Here is a 16,892-nt window from a genome sequence, read left to right on the forward strand (position 1 = left end):
AAATGTCACTGAACCTTGAATGACTTTGCAGATTAAAGACAACGTTGTTTGTATCTTCTTTTGAACCGTATTATTACCTGGCTTTTCAGTATCTCTAGTTATATGAACACTAAGAGAATTATTGTCAGTGAACTTCAGTTTATCTTCCGTCCACAGGCAGTTGACTTTCAGTTCGTATGTGTTTCTACTTGCTGGCATGTTGCTTAACATACTCCTTGTAAAAGCTCCGATGCAAATTTGTGTCGAACACAATAACATCACTTCTATATGCACTGAAGAATATCACAACTGACTCACTGACTGACATGCAATGATTGCAACTGACGCAGAAGAAAACTCCCCGAATGAAATGTAACACTTGGCACGGCACTTCTGTCAAATCGGGTAATTCCAAGTGAGCACACGTGTAAATCGTTCAGTTCAGAGAGGCCACAAAGATTGGTGAGCACTTTAATAATGTCTATGCCCGGGATTAATTATACAACATGTTATCTGTTGTTATAATGCATTTTTTCTGACTTAAAAAGTTTTCATGAGATTCTCTTGTTCCCCCCACCCTCTCCTCCCCATTTTAAATGAGATTTGGTGAGATTTTGCCAGACCAGTCCACACCATTTTGAGATCATATAATTAATGGAAGACCCCTCAGTTCTGCGTTACCAGCAATGCACGGCAGTATCGTGGACAGGTTTAGCGGTGGATAGTTGAGCTGTACGCAACTCGTGTGTGGCTTCACTAAATGCAGTGGAAGAGTGGCACAGAGAGACTATGCTGAGTTGTTTCCGTGCGACAGCAACCACATTGCATTAGTTTTGCCTCTGTTTGAATGTTGTTACATTACTCTCTGTTTTACTTGTCAATATAGAAACAAAGGTAACTGGTGTAAGAAACCGAGAAAATCACAATTACATTGTTACTCTGTAACGAGTGACCAGAGAGTGTGGGTTTTGTATGACAAAATACTCAGAAAATATGGCTGAACAACCTTCAAAATTTTGTCAGTGTAGTTAGGATTGACCACTCGAGAATATGTGGAAGGAGTATTTCGAATAACTCCTGAACCTGAATGGAGACCTGGATGAGGAGGAACAGCAAATAAAAAAAGACTTTACATGGGGAGAAGTGGAGGAGGCATTGGGCAAGATGGAGGGAGGGAAGTCACCAGGTCTGGATGAGCTAAGTGTAGAGGTGGTGAGAGCAGCAGGAGAGGTGGGGATACGGTGGCTATGTCGAGTAATGAAAATTGTGTGGAGACAGATGATGATCCCAGAAGCCTGGAAGAAGACAATAATTCTCCCGTTCTGTAAGAAGGGAAATAGAAAAGAGTGCAAGCACTATCGGGGGATAACACTGGTGAGTCATTGTGCAAAGATTTTTGAGAAAATTTTGGAAGCACAAATTCGGTCAAAATTAGAAGGAAGAATGAGAAGAGAACAACTTGGCTTCAGAACAGGAAGGTCCATGGTGGATCTAATTTTTGCTGTAAGACAACTGCAGGAGCAGCGCTATGAATATGGAATAGATCTATTAATGACGGAAAGCCCTGGAGAACAGAAGAGTAGCAAAACAGATTATTTAGAGGATAAGGGAAATGTACCACGGACGGGTGAGGCGTGTGAAAGTGGGAGGAGAGATATCAGCTTGGATTGAACAGAGGAATGGCTTGAGGCAGGGAAGTGCTCTTTCGCCATTACTCTTCATTGTAGTGCTGGATGATACAATGAGTACAGTAGCACAAGTAATTGGTGAAAGGAAGATGAAAGCAATGGTGTTTGCAGATGATCTGATGATTTGGGGGAATAAGGAGAAGGAAGTGGAAGAGCAGTTGGACGTATGGGAACGAACAGTACAAGAATGTGGGATGAAATTTAGTATAAGTAAGAGTGAGATGATTATCACAACAAGAAAGGAGGAGAGAGGAACAACTGGAATAACAATTGGTGGGGAACGACTGAGGAGTCTGGAGAGTTTCAAGTACCTTGGAAGCCCATTACAGGAAGATGGAGGAAACGACAGAGAAATGAACGAGCAGGGGAGAAAAGCAGAAGCTATTCGGAAGAGTGTCAGAAGCCTGATATGGAGCAAGGATGTACCCGAAATCGGTAAAAAGTTTATATACCGGTCGTACTATGTCCGATCCTGACATGTGCATCAGAAACCTGGGTTATGAAAGGAAGAAAGAGAAGCAAAGGACAAGCTAGTGAGATGAAATTCTTGAGAAACAGTATTGGAGTGACAAAGATAGGCAAATTATGAAATGAGCAGATCAGAGAGTTAATTAAGGTGGAACCATTACAGGAGGAGATAGAGAAATCGAGGCTGAGACGGTACGGATACGTTACGAGAATGGAGGAGAAGAGGGAGGAGGAGTTGGATTGACCCTTGTCTAAACTGTTAGTTCCTTTCTGAGGGAGGAAAAGAGAGAGGTCGGGGAGGGTCACGGAGAAGGTGCAGCTCACCCAGGCCCCAGATCGATGCAGATGCCCCTGTCGGTGAGGATTCTCCGGCCTGTGCTTCTTTCTGGAAGGAACAGTTCCATAAGCTGTGTATTGGTTTTTTCCTATTTCTAAACATTTGTTTAACAAGCAGTAAAGCAAATTGAGAAGAAATTCGGAAAGCAAATTAAATATCGGAGAGAAGAAATGGAAGCTTTGAGCATTGTTTGAGACTGTAATTCTGTCAGATGGGGCAATGGAGCTGGAAGATCACTTTAATGGAATGGACAAAGCATGAAAAGAGATTATGAGATGAACATCAACAAAAGTAAAACAAGAGTAATATAGAGAAATAAATTAGGAAATAAGGCTGTAAAACTAGTAGCTGAGCTACGCTGTGCGGGCAGCAAAATAACTGACGGTGGTCGAATTGGTGTGGATATAAAATGCAGATGGCAATAGCGAGAAACGTGTTTTTGAATAAGAGAAATTTACTTACTCCAGAAACGAATTTAGACGTTTTGAAATCTTTTCTGAAGGTAGTCATTTGGAGTGTTTGGCAGTGAAACCCAGACAAAGAGTGAATGCAAGCTTTGAGACACGGTTCTACTGAATTATGCTCAAAATTCGGTGGACAGAGCAGATAACTGTCAGACAGGTACCAAACTGGAGAGGAAAGAGCTTGACTGTAGAAACGGACTAAAAGAGGGGATCAGTTGATAGGACACGCACCATGAGGGCTCAAGACTGATGGGAGAGTGGGGGGGGAAGGCCGAGGCTTGTCCACAGCAGGTGTATTAAAGTGGACCCAGATTGCTGTAACTGTAATCTTCAGACTGAAGACCAGACAAAGAATTTATCAGTACTGCTGTTCTGGTCAAATTAGGACTAGTAGTGTATTCAAGTAATTTTGCATGTTTTGGCAGAGAGTCTGAAGTAATTACTTTTATTCGAGTCTTTCATGTTCTCTTTGAGTTGTTTGTGTTAAGACAAAACTTCTATGACGCATCACATACAGTTCAACATTATATTGCCATTGCAGGGAAGGGTAACAACCGGAAATACACAGATAGGCTATAAATAACCCTATTGTGGTGCTTGTGTTCACAGTATATTCTTTATGTCTGCTTAAATTAATTGCATTTTTGTGGCCCAAAGAATGAATCAAATTAGTGCTGTGACATACCAAGTCAGTGTGAAACTGCTTTCAGCAAAAACAAAAACAAAAACTGAAACTGAAACGGTAGATTGAAAGCTATTTACGAGTGGTTTGTTTTGATTTTACGAGCTACCAAACTCGCTAAGATTGACAGAATTTTTGTTCGTTTGTTTTAAATTTCAGCCTCAGCTTAAATATATACGGCTAGTGTCAGGTTATCTGTGTTAAAAAAGGCTCAAGACTACATATTATCCATAATACATGTTTTTACGAGCAATGAAAGCGTACTGGATATATTAGTTGACCACAGTATTATTGCACCACGGACTGAGAGTCCTTCGGACAGCTTATCGTGATCTTTTATCGTAATATTTCCTGAGGATGTTCTTTTCCCTGATTTCGTTTCACGTTTCCTGGAGGGTCAAAATATCAGTACAATGAAACAGATTTTGTCTCGGATACTTTGTTAACAGATCAGTGCATTCCAATACATCGGTTCGTTGATTGCTGTTGTGCGCTTTCCCACACCCTCAATACTTGTGCTGTAGATTCTCCCCTTGCTTACTATTAATAACTTCTAATTTGTTCTCAGTCATTAGAACAGTGTGTTTGTGTTCATCTGTCATCTTCCTAGCACATGTAAACTGTCGGTAACTATGGCGACAACGAGAAATCTGATATTGGAAATGAGCTGCAGACGTGCTGCAAGGGTAGAGTTCCCGCACTTACTTGAAGATGAATTGGGAAAATGTTTTGGTGATACCTAAGATTGGGAATTGGATCCCATACTGTCTTTCATCGGCAAAACACGAGGCACGTGGATAATAGTGTATTTGAAATGAAAGTAATTTGTCTAATTATAATAAATAAGGCTTTCAATTTTTTCCAAAAATTTCATAACTGTGTTTGAATAGTCCACAAACTGGACTATCCACACACGGATTATTGGAAGATTGCTATAGTTCAAACAAATTACAGGCATTCACTGTGTTTCACTATGGCAGTATGCTAAGTTTGTGTATGAAAAATTTTCTCTCTCTTCAAGAGTCACAAATGTGATGTATTGTGTGATAGTGCCTGTGTTGCGAATCAGTTTGAAGCAGTTGCTTATAAACTGTTGTATTGTATATACTTGAGGTAGTAATAAGCTGGCACCATTTTTTAATGATCCATTTATTTTCAACGATAATTTCTGTGTTCCTATAATTTCTTATGTTTTGCAGGTGCCATAAATTTGATGGCTGCATACTAAATAAATAAATAGAAAGTAACAGCATTTGGTGTGTGTGCCTTAGGTTCGAGCAGCAGAGCACTCGCAACAGACACATGGTGCGCACGCACAAGAACGAGATGATCTGCTCCAAGTCGAAGCAGGCAGAGCCCGAGAACGATCCGGACGATGCGTCTGGTGGTGAAGACTCTGACCACAGTGAGTGTCTTTGCTGTGCTGCTTCTAGGTTTTTGTTTTATTGCTTCTACGATCGACTCTGAAAGTAAGGTAGATGCAGCTCAGCCTCCTGTCACTTCTGTCTGTTACTCTCTTCATTTCAGGAAAACTACTGCCTCCTAAATTGTTGACGATCTGTCCCTGCGATTCCCTACCTCTACCGTTCTTTTGTCCACAGTTTTCAGTGACTAATAGTGTCCTAATATGTGCCTCACATTTTTTCTCATTTACTCACTGCCGGACATTTTCATTCCTTACTTGTCGATCCCACCCCACGAACAGTCTCTTGTGACACGAAATTTCAAAGAAATGTAATATTTTCATTTCTATCTTTGCCATTGTCCATTTTTCACCCCAAAATGCAGTTGTTCTCCATATAGAGCTTTTCTTTTCTCGTGTTTTCTCAGTGCGGATGATTAATGTTGTTCAGCTGATTTGTTGTTCCATTTTATGCGCAATATTTTGACTGACTGACACAGTTGTCATCTTCCTCAGACCTTGTGAGTTGTGCTCTTTGTTTACGAGGGCATGCTGAAAAGTAAAGGCTCCAAATTTTTACTCCGTTCTATTGACCGAGATTTTGAATGTACCACGCATATTACTCGGTTCACTTTTCCGCTTCACTGATGCGAGTTGCACCGTGACACTAGAGGGCTCTGAATTGTCACGTGTAACGTGGCGGTGTGTACCGTAACCGTGTTAGTGCGTGACAAACAGCGTCTTCTAATAGTGTTTCTGACTGCAGAAATTGTGCCTTCGTTCGAAAGCCGTAGGAGAATGAAAACTACGTACAGTGACGGTCGTATCCACGTCAGTAATACGCGACATTGGGGTGTTCGTACTCGTAATGGAGGAAACGGCAGTGCTAACCTCGGCGGGTGTGACGGAGGATCACCGACACCAAAAAAGTTCGAGATTGTGCCGTCAGCTGGTAAAGTCGTGCTCACGGTCTTCCAGTTTGTTCGACGTGTGGTGCGTTTGGAATTCGTGCCTGAAGGCGCTGTCATAAACCCTGTGAGATACTACAAGACTCTCAGAAAACTGAAAGCGTGAATTCGAAGAGTTCGTGTACCTGTGGAGCACCCTCTTCTCGAATGTGACGTCACCCAACAGTGCACGAGCACTGTGACATCTGCAACAATCTGACACCTGGGGTTGACTGTTGTCGATCGTCCTCCGTGTGGACCTGACTTGGCCCCATTCGATTTTCATCTGCTTCCAAAACTTAATGAACGCATTTGAGGAATTCACATTGATAGTGATGGTGCTGTGTAAGCAGAGGTGAGGTTGTGGCTCTGTAAACAGATTCTTAACAGGTTACAGTGACACTATCGACAAACTGGTCTGTCATTGGGAGAAATTTGTTGGTCACTAGGGTGACTATGTTGAGAAATAAACATGCACACGTGAGGAATAAAGAGTTCTAGTATGCCTTTTGTGATAGAATAGTTTTACGAAGGAATGCGTACTTGGATCGTCAAAACTGACAGTGCCTGAGTAAAAGGTTGAGTCGTATGCTGGTAGTGTGTGCAGGAGGATCTGTAGAATTCTACAGAAATGTGGAATACAGTATCAATTAAAAATAAAACAGCCCTCGGTCACTAATTTTTAACGAATTTAACCAGGTTTCAACACTGATAGGAGTGTCTTCCTCAGAATTTAAACCAAAGAATGGTCTATATCGTGGTCACAGAATTATGACTAAAAATGTATCTAGTCATAATTCTGTGACCACATTATCGACCTTTCTTTGGTTTAAATTACTGTGGAAGACACTCCTAGCAGTGTTGAAACCTGGTTAAATTCGTTAAAAATTAGTGACCGAGGGCTGTTTTCTTTTAATTGTAACTATTCACGGTCTCTGAATGTGCAGCCGTGTACAAAATTTTGGAATTCAGTATATTTCGCTCCCTTCGGCTATGATAAGAAGGCATCTCCGTAATGTTAAAGGTTATCTTGATCTCTGAAAGCTAGGTGTGTAGCGCATTCCGTGTGAACGTGGTGTGTCTTACCTGGGGTAGACTATTGCAGTAGTGTCACAGAGATCGAGGAATATCAGGGACACGCCAGACTAAAACAACAGAGCAAATCAGCTGTTTCCAAGTATTACCTTGAATAGAATTGTGAAATTAAATACAATGAGACTAGTGGGGTGGTGCAAATGCCATTTTCTGAGACAGTGCAGTTATGGAGTCTAATGAAATAAATATGTTGGAAGACCTAATAAACTGACACAGAGGACTAAATTTAAACAAAGCTCGAAGTCTGGTGCTCACTTTATTGAGCTCCTACTTGCCTTCACACCCATGAGAGCTGGAAAATCCTAAGAGAATGTGTGTCTTACAGAATGTCAGTGGACTCTCGGAAAAACAAAATAATGAAGAAAATAGAGGGGATTAAGAATCGAACTTGCAATCAGCTGTAAACAGTGGTGCTGGACCGGCAACAGTTTGGAGTGGCTGGACTCTGGTAGCAAGTACACGTAACAGCTAACTCACAGCATCTGAAAAGGTGACTGTCTCAGCTGTCAAAATGTTGTGCAAAAAATGGAAATGACAAATCAACAGTACACTCGAAGTGAACTATTAACTAGCTTTTCATGACGTGAATTCTTTTTCTGGTCTTAAGATTTACATTTTTATTTATATTTTAGCAGCTTTTAGTTTTATAAAATGTCATCGTGGTTTGTGCCATCCTCACTACATCTTTGTTACGTCTCCTTTCTTTATTAATTCTGTTTCTGAGAGAGCAAAATTCATCCACTTGCTCAAGATTTTCTTGTCATACTTTACTGACATGCCCATCTGCTGTGCACACTGTTAGCTTAGTTTTATTTTTCTACGCGTGTTTATTGTAACTGTCAGTGTATCGTGCTGGCTTTCTGTGAATGACAGACAATTCCCAAACTGATATAATCTAAAGATTTCCTTATTGCGTCTTACCTATACAAATGAAAAAAATTACTCCATTCCACACTATCAAACACCTTTTCCAAATCTACAAATGCAGGCTTATTTCATTGTTCCCCTCCTCCACCAGAAATTTGCTATGTACAGGGATTGTATAAAAAGTAATGAGACTGATTTTTTGCTGACGCAACTGTACTTGGCAGCTCACGCTCGCCCGTGGGAATTGATGGTGGGGGGGTGTCTGGCCAAAAACACGTGGCGTGACAGTCGCCTGCGGGCTCTCGTGTAGGCAGCATCGTGTGTCGAGTGGACACGCCACAAAGTTGTCGGTCTTGGTGCAGTGTGCAGCAAATGATTGAACAACATTACGCCATCAAGTTTTGTGTGAAACTAGGAAAATCGGGTACGGAAATGTCTGATACGTTTCGGCGAGACTACGGCAATGATTGCCTGTCGAAAGCCCAGGTTTTCAGGTGGTTGAAGAGCTTTAAAAAGGGCCGGGGCAGTGTTGAGGACGAGGACTGCTCTGAACTCCCATCAACTGGCAAAACTGACAAAAACATCGACCGTGTGCAGGTATCAACGAAGACCGACTGTCGGATGTTCAAAAGCGAGCACGTGTGGACGCCTACCGAGACAATCTCCAGAGCCTTGAAGGTGATCCGGAATTTTTAGATAACTTTGTTGCGGGAGACTAAACCTGGGTGTTTCAGTACGGAGACAAAGCACTCCAGTACCAAATAGCACACCGCATCATTCCCACGGCCTAAAAAGGCTCGCACGAGCAAATTGAAGGTGAAAGCTTCTACCGTTTCTTCCTTCGTCGTCGGCATTGTCGTTGTTACCGTGAGGCACCGTTATCCTAAGTGAGCGCGTCGATCTTGGAGCATGAGATATAGTAACCTTAAGTCATTGACAACACACAACAGTCACGGTAGCACCTGATTCCAGAATAGCTGCAGTAGTTAGGATCTACGAACTACCCCCTCTTGACCAGGTCCCAACTTAACTCGTAACGAGATCCCTTCGAAGTAAATTGTCATAACGATCGTCTATAAAGGCTTCGTACAATGATAAGAAATGTTACAGTTCATGGAATAACAACAGATACGACCAAACTGTCTTGTTTCTTCTGTTTTATTTAACTTAACTTTGTTCACAGTTTTATTTTGCATTCACCACTCATTCACACTCTGATGTGGAGTGTATGTGAGTGCCTGAACCCTGACTCCCAAGTTCCATCGAAACCCTTCGATGAACAGTTTTGGTTGCTCGACACCAACAGTCAATGATAATGATACAGTATTTTGTTACTGACTCTTCTAGTTTAGCCACCGCCTCCACGAATGTTTGTTAGGCGTAAGACAATTACACACTTTTCTCTCCGGTCTGCTATTATTAAGGGTTCGCGGAGATTGAGGCCTGGTGGATAACGGGAAGACAGGATATATTGAAGAGCAAGTTCCCATCTCCGGAGTTCGGATAGGTTGGTGTTAGTGGGAAGTATCCAGATAACCCGGACGGTGTAACACTGTGCCAAGATATGCTAACCGTGCACCAAGGCATGTTTAGCCACAGGGTGATCCTCATTACCAACAAACACTGTCTGCCTGTGTCCATTCATGCGAATGGACAGTTTGTTGCTGGTCATTCCCACATAGAATGCATCACAGTGTAGGCAGGTCAGTTGGTAGATCACGTGGGTGCTTTCACACGTGGCTCTGCCTTTGATCGTGTACACCTTCCGGGTTACAGGGCTGGAGTAGGTGGTGGTGGGAGGGTGCATGGGACAGGTTTTACACCGGGGGGGGGGTTTACAAGGGTAGGAGCCAGAGGGTAGGGAAGGTGGTTTGGGGATTTCATAGGGATGAACTAAGAGGTTACGAAGGTTAGGTGGACGGCGGAAAGACACTCTTGGTGGAGTGGGGAGGATTTCATGAAGGATGGATCTCATTTCAGGGCAGGATTTGAGGAAGTCGTATCCCTGCTGGAGAGCCACATTCAGAATCTACATCAACATCTACATTTATACTCCGCAAGCCACCCAACGGTGTGTGGCGGAGGGCACTTTACGTGCCACTGTCATTACCTCCCTTTCCTGTTCCAGTCGCGTATGGTTCGCGGGAAGAACGACTGTCTGAAAGCCTCCGTGCGCACTCAAATCTCTCTAATTTTACACTCGTGATCTCCTCGGGAGGTATAAGTAGGGGGAAGCAATATATTCGATACCTCATCCAGAAACGCACCCTCTCGAAACCTGGCGAGCAAGCTACACTGCGATGCAGAGCGCCTCTCTTGCAGAGTCTGCCACTTGAGTTTATTAAACATCTCCGTAACGCTATCACGGTTACCAAATAACCCTGTAACGAAACGCGCCGCTCTTCTTTGGATCTTCTCTATCTCCTCCGTCAAACCGATCTGGTACGGATCCCACACTGATGAGCAATACTCAAGTATAGGTCGAACGAGTGTTTTGTAAGCCACCTCCTTTGTTGATGGACTACATTTTCTAAGCACTCTCCCAATGAATCTCAACCTGGTACTCGCCTTACCAATCTGATCCAGTCCCGGAAAGTATCCTGTCACAAGTGGGGCACTTTTGTGGTTCTTCTGTGGGAGGTTCTGGGTTTGAGAGGATGAGGAAGTGGCTCTGGTTATTTGCTTCTGTACCAGGTCGGGAGGGTAGTTGCGGGATGCGAAAGCTGTTGTCAGGATGTTGGTGTAATGCTTCAGGGATTCCGGACTGGAGCAGATTCGTTTGCCACGAAGACTTGGGCTGTAGGGAAGGGACCGTTTGATGTGGAATGGGTGGCAGCTGTTGTAATGGAGGTACTGTTGCTTGTTGGTGGGTTTGATGTGGACGGACGTGTGAAGCTGGCCATTGGACAGGTGGAGGTCAACATCAAGGAAAGTGGCATGGGATTTGGAGTAGGACCAGGTGAATCTGATGGAACCAGAGGAGTTGAGGTTGGAGAGGAAATTCTGGAGTTCTTCTTCACTGTGAGTCCAGATCATGAAGATGTCATCAATAAATCTGTACCAAACTTTGGGTTGGCAGGCCTGGGTAACCAAGAAGGCTTCCTCTAAGCGACCCATGAATAGGTTGGCGTACGAAGGGGCCATCCTGGTAGCCATGGCTGTTCCCTTTAATTGTTGGTATGTTTGGTATGTGACTTACCAAATGAAAGTGCTGGCAGGTTGACAGACACACAAACAAACACAAACATACACACAACAAACTGTTGCCTCATCAGGAAAGAAGGAAGGAGAGGGAAAGACGAAAGGATGTGGGTTTTAAGGGAGAGGGTAAGGAGTCATTCCAATCCCGGGAGCGGAAAGACTTACCTTAGGGGGAAAAAAGGACGGGTATACACTCGCGCGCGCACACACACACACATATCCATCCACACATATACAGTCACAAGCAGACATATTTGGTCTTTAAATATGTCTGCTTGTGTCTGTATATGTGTGGATGGATATGTGTGTGTGTGTGTGTGCGAGTATATACCCGTCCTTTTTTCCCCCTAAGGTAAGTCTTTCCGCTCCCGGGATTGGAATGACTCCTTACCCTCTCCCTTAAAACCCACATCCTTTTGTCTTTCTCTCTCATTCCTTCTTTCCTGATGAGGCAACAGTTTGTTGCGAAAGCTTGAATTTTGTGTGTGTTTGTGTGTCTGTCGACCTGCCAGCACTTTCATTTGGTAAGTCACATCATCTTTGTTTTTAGATATATTTTTCCTACGTGGAATGTTTCCCTCTATTTTATATATATATATATATATAATAGAGGGAAACATTCCACGTGGGAAAAATATATCTGAAAGAAAGATGATGAAACTTACCAAACAAAAGCACTGGCAGGTCGATAGACACACAAACAAACACAAACATACCACAAAATTCTAGCTTTCGCAACCAATGGTTGCCTCGTCAGGAAAGAGGGAAGGAGAAGGAAAGACAAAAGGATATGGGTTTTAAGGGAGAGGGTAAGGAGTCATTCCAATCCCGGGAGCGGAAAGACTTACCTTAGGGGGAAAAAAGGACAGGTATGTCTGCTTGTGTCTGTGTATGTGTGGATGGATATGTGTGTGTGTGCGAGTGTATACCTGTCCTTTTTTCCCCCTAAGGTAAGTCTTTCCGCTCCCGGGATTGGAATGACTCCTTACCCTCTCCCTTAAAACCCATATCCTTTTGTCTTTCCTTCTCCTTCCCTCTTTCCTGACGAGGCAACCATTGGTTGCGAAAGCTAGAATTTTGTGTGTATGTTTGTGTTTGTTTGTGTGTCTATCGACCTGCCAGCGCTTTTGTTTGGTAAGTTTCATCATATATATATATATATATATATATATATATATATATATATATAAATACAAAGATGAGGTGACTTACCGAACAAAAACGCTGGCAGGTCGATAGACACACAAACAAACACAAACATACACACAAAATTCAAGCTTTCGCAACAAATTGTTGCCTCATCAGGAAAGAGGGAAGGAGAGGCAACAATTCCTGATGAGGCAACAATTTGTTGCGAAAGCTTGAATTTTGTGTGTATGTTTGTGTTTGTTTGTGTGTCTATCGACCTGCCAGCGTTTTTGTTCGGTAAGTCACCTCATCTTTGTATTTATATATAAGTTTTCCCACGTGGAATGTTTCCTTCCATTATATATATATATATATATATATATATATATATATATATATATATATATATATATATATATAGAGGGAAACATTCCACGCGGGAAAAATATGTCAGTCGAGGCGGAAGTGCAGAGGCAAAGATGTTGTGGAATGACAGGTGAGGTATGAGTGGCGGCAACTTGAAATTAGCGGAAAATTTTTTTTTTCCACTTTCAACACTACCGCTGCTATAAAATCCACCGTTTCTAGTCCATAAACAGTTCCTTTCACCTATTAAACAACCATTTCGTCTAGTTCTGATAACTTTCGCTTTATTTCCATTTCCGTTTTTCCTACATCACTGATAATTTTTAGCCGCTTCCCACAGGTTTTAATGTCATTATTTCCACCTCAATCTCTATATGGATTTATCCCGGAATTGACGGCCCTGTACGTGTACTCAGTTTAATGACCACACTTCACTATCCGCGATTTCGTGTGCCTAAATGTCCTTTAGTTACTCTGATTGTATACTGTAGTTATTTAAAACTCGCCCCCATATTTTTTTCACTACGCACATTAGCACTTCTTTACTTGTTTATTTCTAAGAGTAAACGAAAAAAAATGTCGCTGTATCATCGGCTTCGTCGATATATAGCAAAACACCTCAATTTGCCCAATTTTACCTCTTCTTATAGGATCGGCTACCTTACTCATTAGTTTACTACATATTATTTCCAATAACACTAAACAGGTATCGCCGTTATATTTTAATTGTATTCAAAAGCACGTTGTTATTATTATGACCAACCAAATTGTAACAAATCGCGCGGCGTGCATTTTTAACGACAGCTTTACACTCACCCAGCCTCTATTCGGGCAATATTATATATAAATATACAGACGGGACCGAAAGATCGATCTCTCTACCGTAACCGATAGAGGCAAATGCACTATTCAAGTTCTGTTACACCTATCTCGACTCTTATCGTTACGAGCTATGTCGATCATGTTTATCGGTGTCAGGGGCACGGTTCGTCACGAGTTTGGTCCCCATGGCCAAACTGTCGACAGTGCTTTTTATTGTGAAATGCTCGAGAGACTGAAAGCCGGGGTCCACCATGCAAGGCCAGCCGTCGCCAATGATGACATGCCGAGTTACACCTGCTTCACAGTGGCCAGCTACCTGGCTGACAAAGGTATTCTGAAGATTCCCCAGCCTCCCTACGGTCCCGATGTCCCCCTACCGGACTATTTTTTGTTCTTCCCTGACAGCACACAGCCACGGGGCCATGGAGGAGGTGGCTTTGAGGGCCACCCCCGACTCTGCGCACGCGGCAGGTTAGCGACTCTCGAGGGTCATACATTGAAGAGTACTAAGTGCCTCTGACGGTATCTACAATAAATTTTGATTCATGAGCTCAGTCTCATTACTTTTTATACAGACCATGTAATTTTAGCTGCAGCATTAAAATTAGACTACTCGCAACTTCTCTTGTTAGCAAAGTTGTACTGTTTTATTAGTCTAGTTGCTTCTCATAATTCCTTTCCATTTTTTCTTCCGTACTATTCTTCAGTAAAGTACTCCTGAGAATATTTTTGTGTGTGTACAACACTAGACTGATCTATGTGCTCTTCCGTTCTCCAGACTTGCAATAACTATATTGGGTTTTAGAGAAAGTTTAATTGTAGTATCGTGTCCTTCGAGAAAAACACGATCCCCACTGCCCTGGTAAACGTGTCTTAGTCCTGTGGAGACATGTTAGTTGGTAATTTCACTGCACAATGTAACAAGTGTTTAATGCTGCACAAAATTGTGGTTACAGTTACCTTCTTTCTCTGCACGTGTCACACATTTTGCTGTAGTTGAGGTATATAAGCTCCTTCCATTTTATTTTGTCTCTTCCTGTTTTGCTTTGTATTGTTGATTAGTATTTGAATAGTATTTTATGTAGTACTGTCCATCCTCTTGGTACAATATTTTCATTTTCTTCTGTTTCTTTCTACCTTGCCATTAGAGACAAAAGTCCTAATTCTGCTCTTATTTTTGTACTTGGAGCTATGTGTCTGAGAATCTTCATTTCTGCTCTTTGGCCCCTTGGCTCTCTCTCTCTCTCTCTCTCTCTCTCTCTCTCTCTCTCTCTCTCTCTCTCTCTCCCTCTCTCCCCCCCCCCCCTTCCCCTCTCCTTCTCTTTCTCTCTCTCTCTCTCTCTCTCTCTCTCTCTCTCTCTCTCTCCCCTCCCCCTCCCCCAACCCAAAGTTGCACTTCCATATATTACAACTGAATGTCAATGTTTTGTAAAATTTGAACTGCTTTTCTTCCTCCATTTCCCACTTCTAAGATTTTTTCACTGTCTTATGGTGAAAATCAGTTTCATCTTCATACAGTACCTACTGTGCTGCAGATTTTAAAAAACTACATTTATTAAAATTTTAGAGATACTTTTATTTTTCCCATCAACTGCCATTGTGTTTGTTTTGCTATCTGATGTGTACAGTTTATTTATCTTTCATTCAGTTGTAAGTCTGCTTTTGCTGCTGTGTTGTTTTGGATATCTTTAACTATTGCCAAATATATTCAGGGCAGATTGTCAGCTTTATCTGTCTCAGGACCTCTAATTAATCATAATTATTGCCCAGTTTCTGTTTCTTCCCCAGGGTGACAGTCCATTTATCCTAACTAGCATGTACCTCTGTGAGATACTAATAATTTTGTCACTCGAATATTCAGTAAATTACTGATGCCGAGCACTGTGTATATGGTGACACAATATTATCAAATGTAATCTGCACTTAGAAAGTGAGTTGTTCAAAAATTAGTTAATACCTATGTGTACCTCAGATTTGTTATAAAAAAGACTGTAGCTTATTTCATTGCTCACTTGCTTAATCTCTTGACCACCTTGTCGTGGACAGGTTATTAAACTGTAACCTGCCTTCCTGTTGTTGCTGTTTATTTTCCTTCTTTTTTTTTCCAAAAAATTGAAAATTCAGAAGTGTTGCAAATTTGTAAGTAAGTCTACTAAAAAGTCTAAACCTTCAAAAAGTTTGGTCTTCTGTGCTTAACTGTCTGTCAAGCAAGCATAATAAAGCATATTAATTCAGTAGTGCTATACTACACTACTACTCTTGTGTTGTGAAGCAGTTTCGTCTATCGTATTCTAATCTTGCTTCAAAGAAGCTTATCTTCATTTTCCTGTGTGTGTTTCTCATATTCTCTCAAATATCAGTATAGCATTACACCGCTGCTAGAACTGCATTCTTTGTTATCATTCCACATAGGGGACTGTCGAAGACAATGAAAGAGACAACTGTAGGTGAAAAATATATTTGGAAATATACTTCCAGCAAACGTCGGAGTAGTTACTATAAGCATCCTGTATGAAATTTCTTCTCAACCATTGTTGTCAAGTTAAGCTAATGATGTCTCTCTTTGATGAGTAGGAGGTGTGTGTGATATTACACATCACACGAATAGCTGACTAACTATGACTTTGCACTTAAGCCTACCGCTATCTCATTTTTATTGTGTGTATTAGGCGTTATGTAACTCCACTACACTCAATTAGTAGTTGCAGCTACTTCCTTGTCCTCTGCCACCATCGGATCTTGTATGATTCCTCTACCACTTGTGGCCGGCCGGTGTGGCCGTGCGGTTCTAGGCGCTTCAGTCTGGAACCGTGTGACCGCTACAGTCGCAGGTTCGAATCCTGCCTCGGGCATGGATGTGTGTGATGTCCTTAGGTTAGTTAGGTTTCAGTAGTTCTAAGTTCTAGGGGACTGATGACCGCAGATGTTAAATCCCATAGTGCTCAGAGCCATTTGAAGCATTTTTCTACCACTTGTGGATAAGGCTACTGTTCTACCAGCATAACATGGCCGTAGTAAGTAGCCAAAAGCGCCGCCCCCCCCCCCCCCTTTCCCCGTCCTTCCCAGATCACTCTTGTATGTGAGAGGAAGTTCTCAAAAAGTTTTGAAATTGATTCAAGATTGCAAGTGTTGTCACAGGTAAATAGTGAGCCAACCTTCTAGTGTCCAGGTCAATTACTCGTAACAGCAGAACAAAACATGTTCACAAATGTTCTTTACTGGTGGCACAGCTAAATTTGAAACCATTGTACAGGTTGGCGTGAACCGAGCCCCACCAACTGGACAGCCGAGACACCTGGCGGAGACATGGGAGGTGATGGTGATTTCCTATGTTCAGGTGTGTGCTCACATGTCAGTACATATTGAAATTAATGTAACCACTTAACTGTGCATTTTCCCCCAAAGTAAATGAATAGTGTTATAAATTAAGATTATAAATAAGATTA

At 42.1% G+C, this 16,892-nt stretch overlaps 1 protein-coding gene across 1 annotated transcript in view; it reads left to right on the forward strand.

Moving 5' to 3' along the window:
* Positions 1-16,892, forward strand: part of LOC124720215 — a 364,115-nt gene that overhangs the window by 330,090 nt on the left and 17,133 nt on the right. The window contains exons 31-32 of the mRNA XM_047245536.1: positions 4,890-5,023; positions 16,700-16,783. Coding sequence (XP_047101492.1) covers positions 4,890-5,023; positions 16,700-16,783 — 218 coding nt within the window. The remainder of the gene's footprint in view (positions 1-4,889; positions 5,024-16,699; positions 16,784-16,892) is intronic.

The sequence above is a fragment of the Schistocerca piceifrons genome, chromosome 11, assembly GCF_021461385.2.
Source record: "Schistocerca piceifrons isolate TAMUIC-IGC-003096 chromosome 11, iqSchPice1.1, whole genome shotgun sequence".
Taxonomy (NCBI): domain Eukaryota; kingdom Metazoa; phylum Arthropoda; class Insecta; order Orthoptera; family Acrididae; genus Schistocerca; species Schistocerca piceifrons.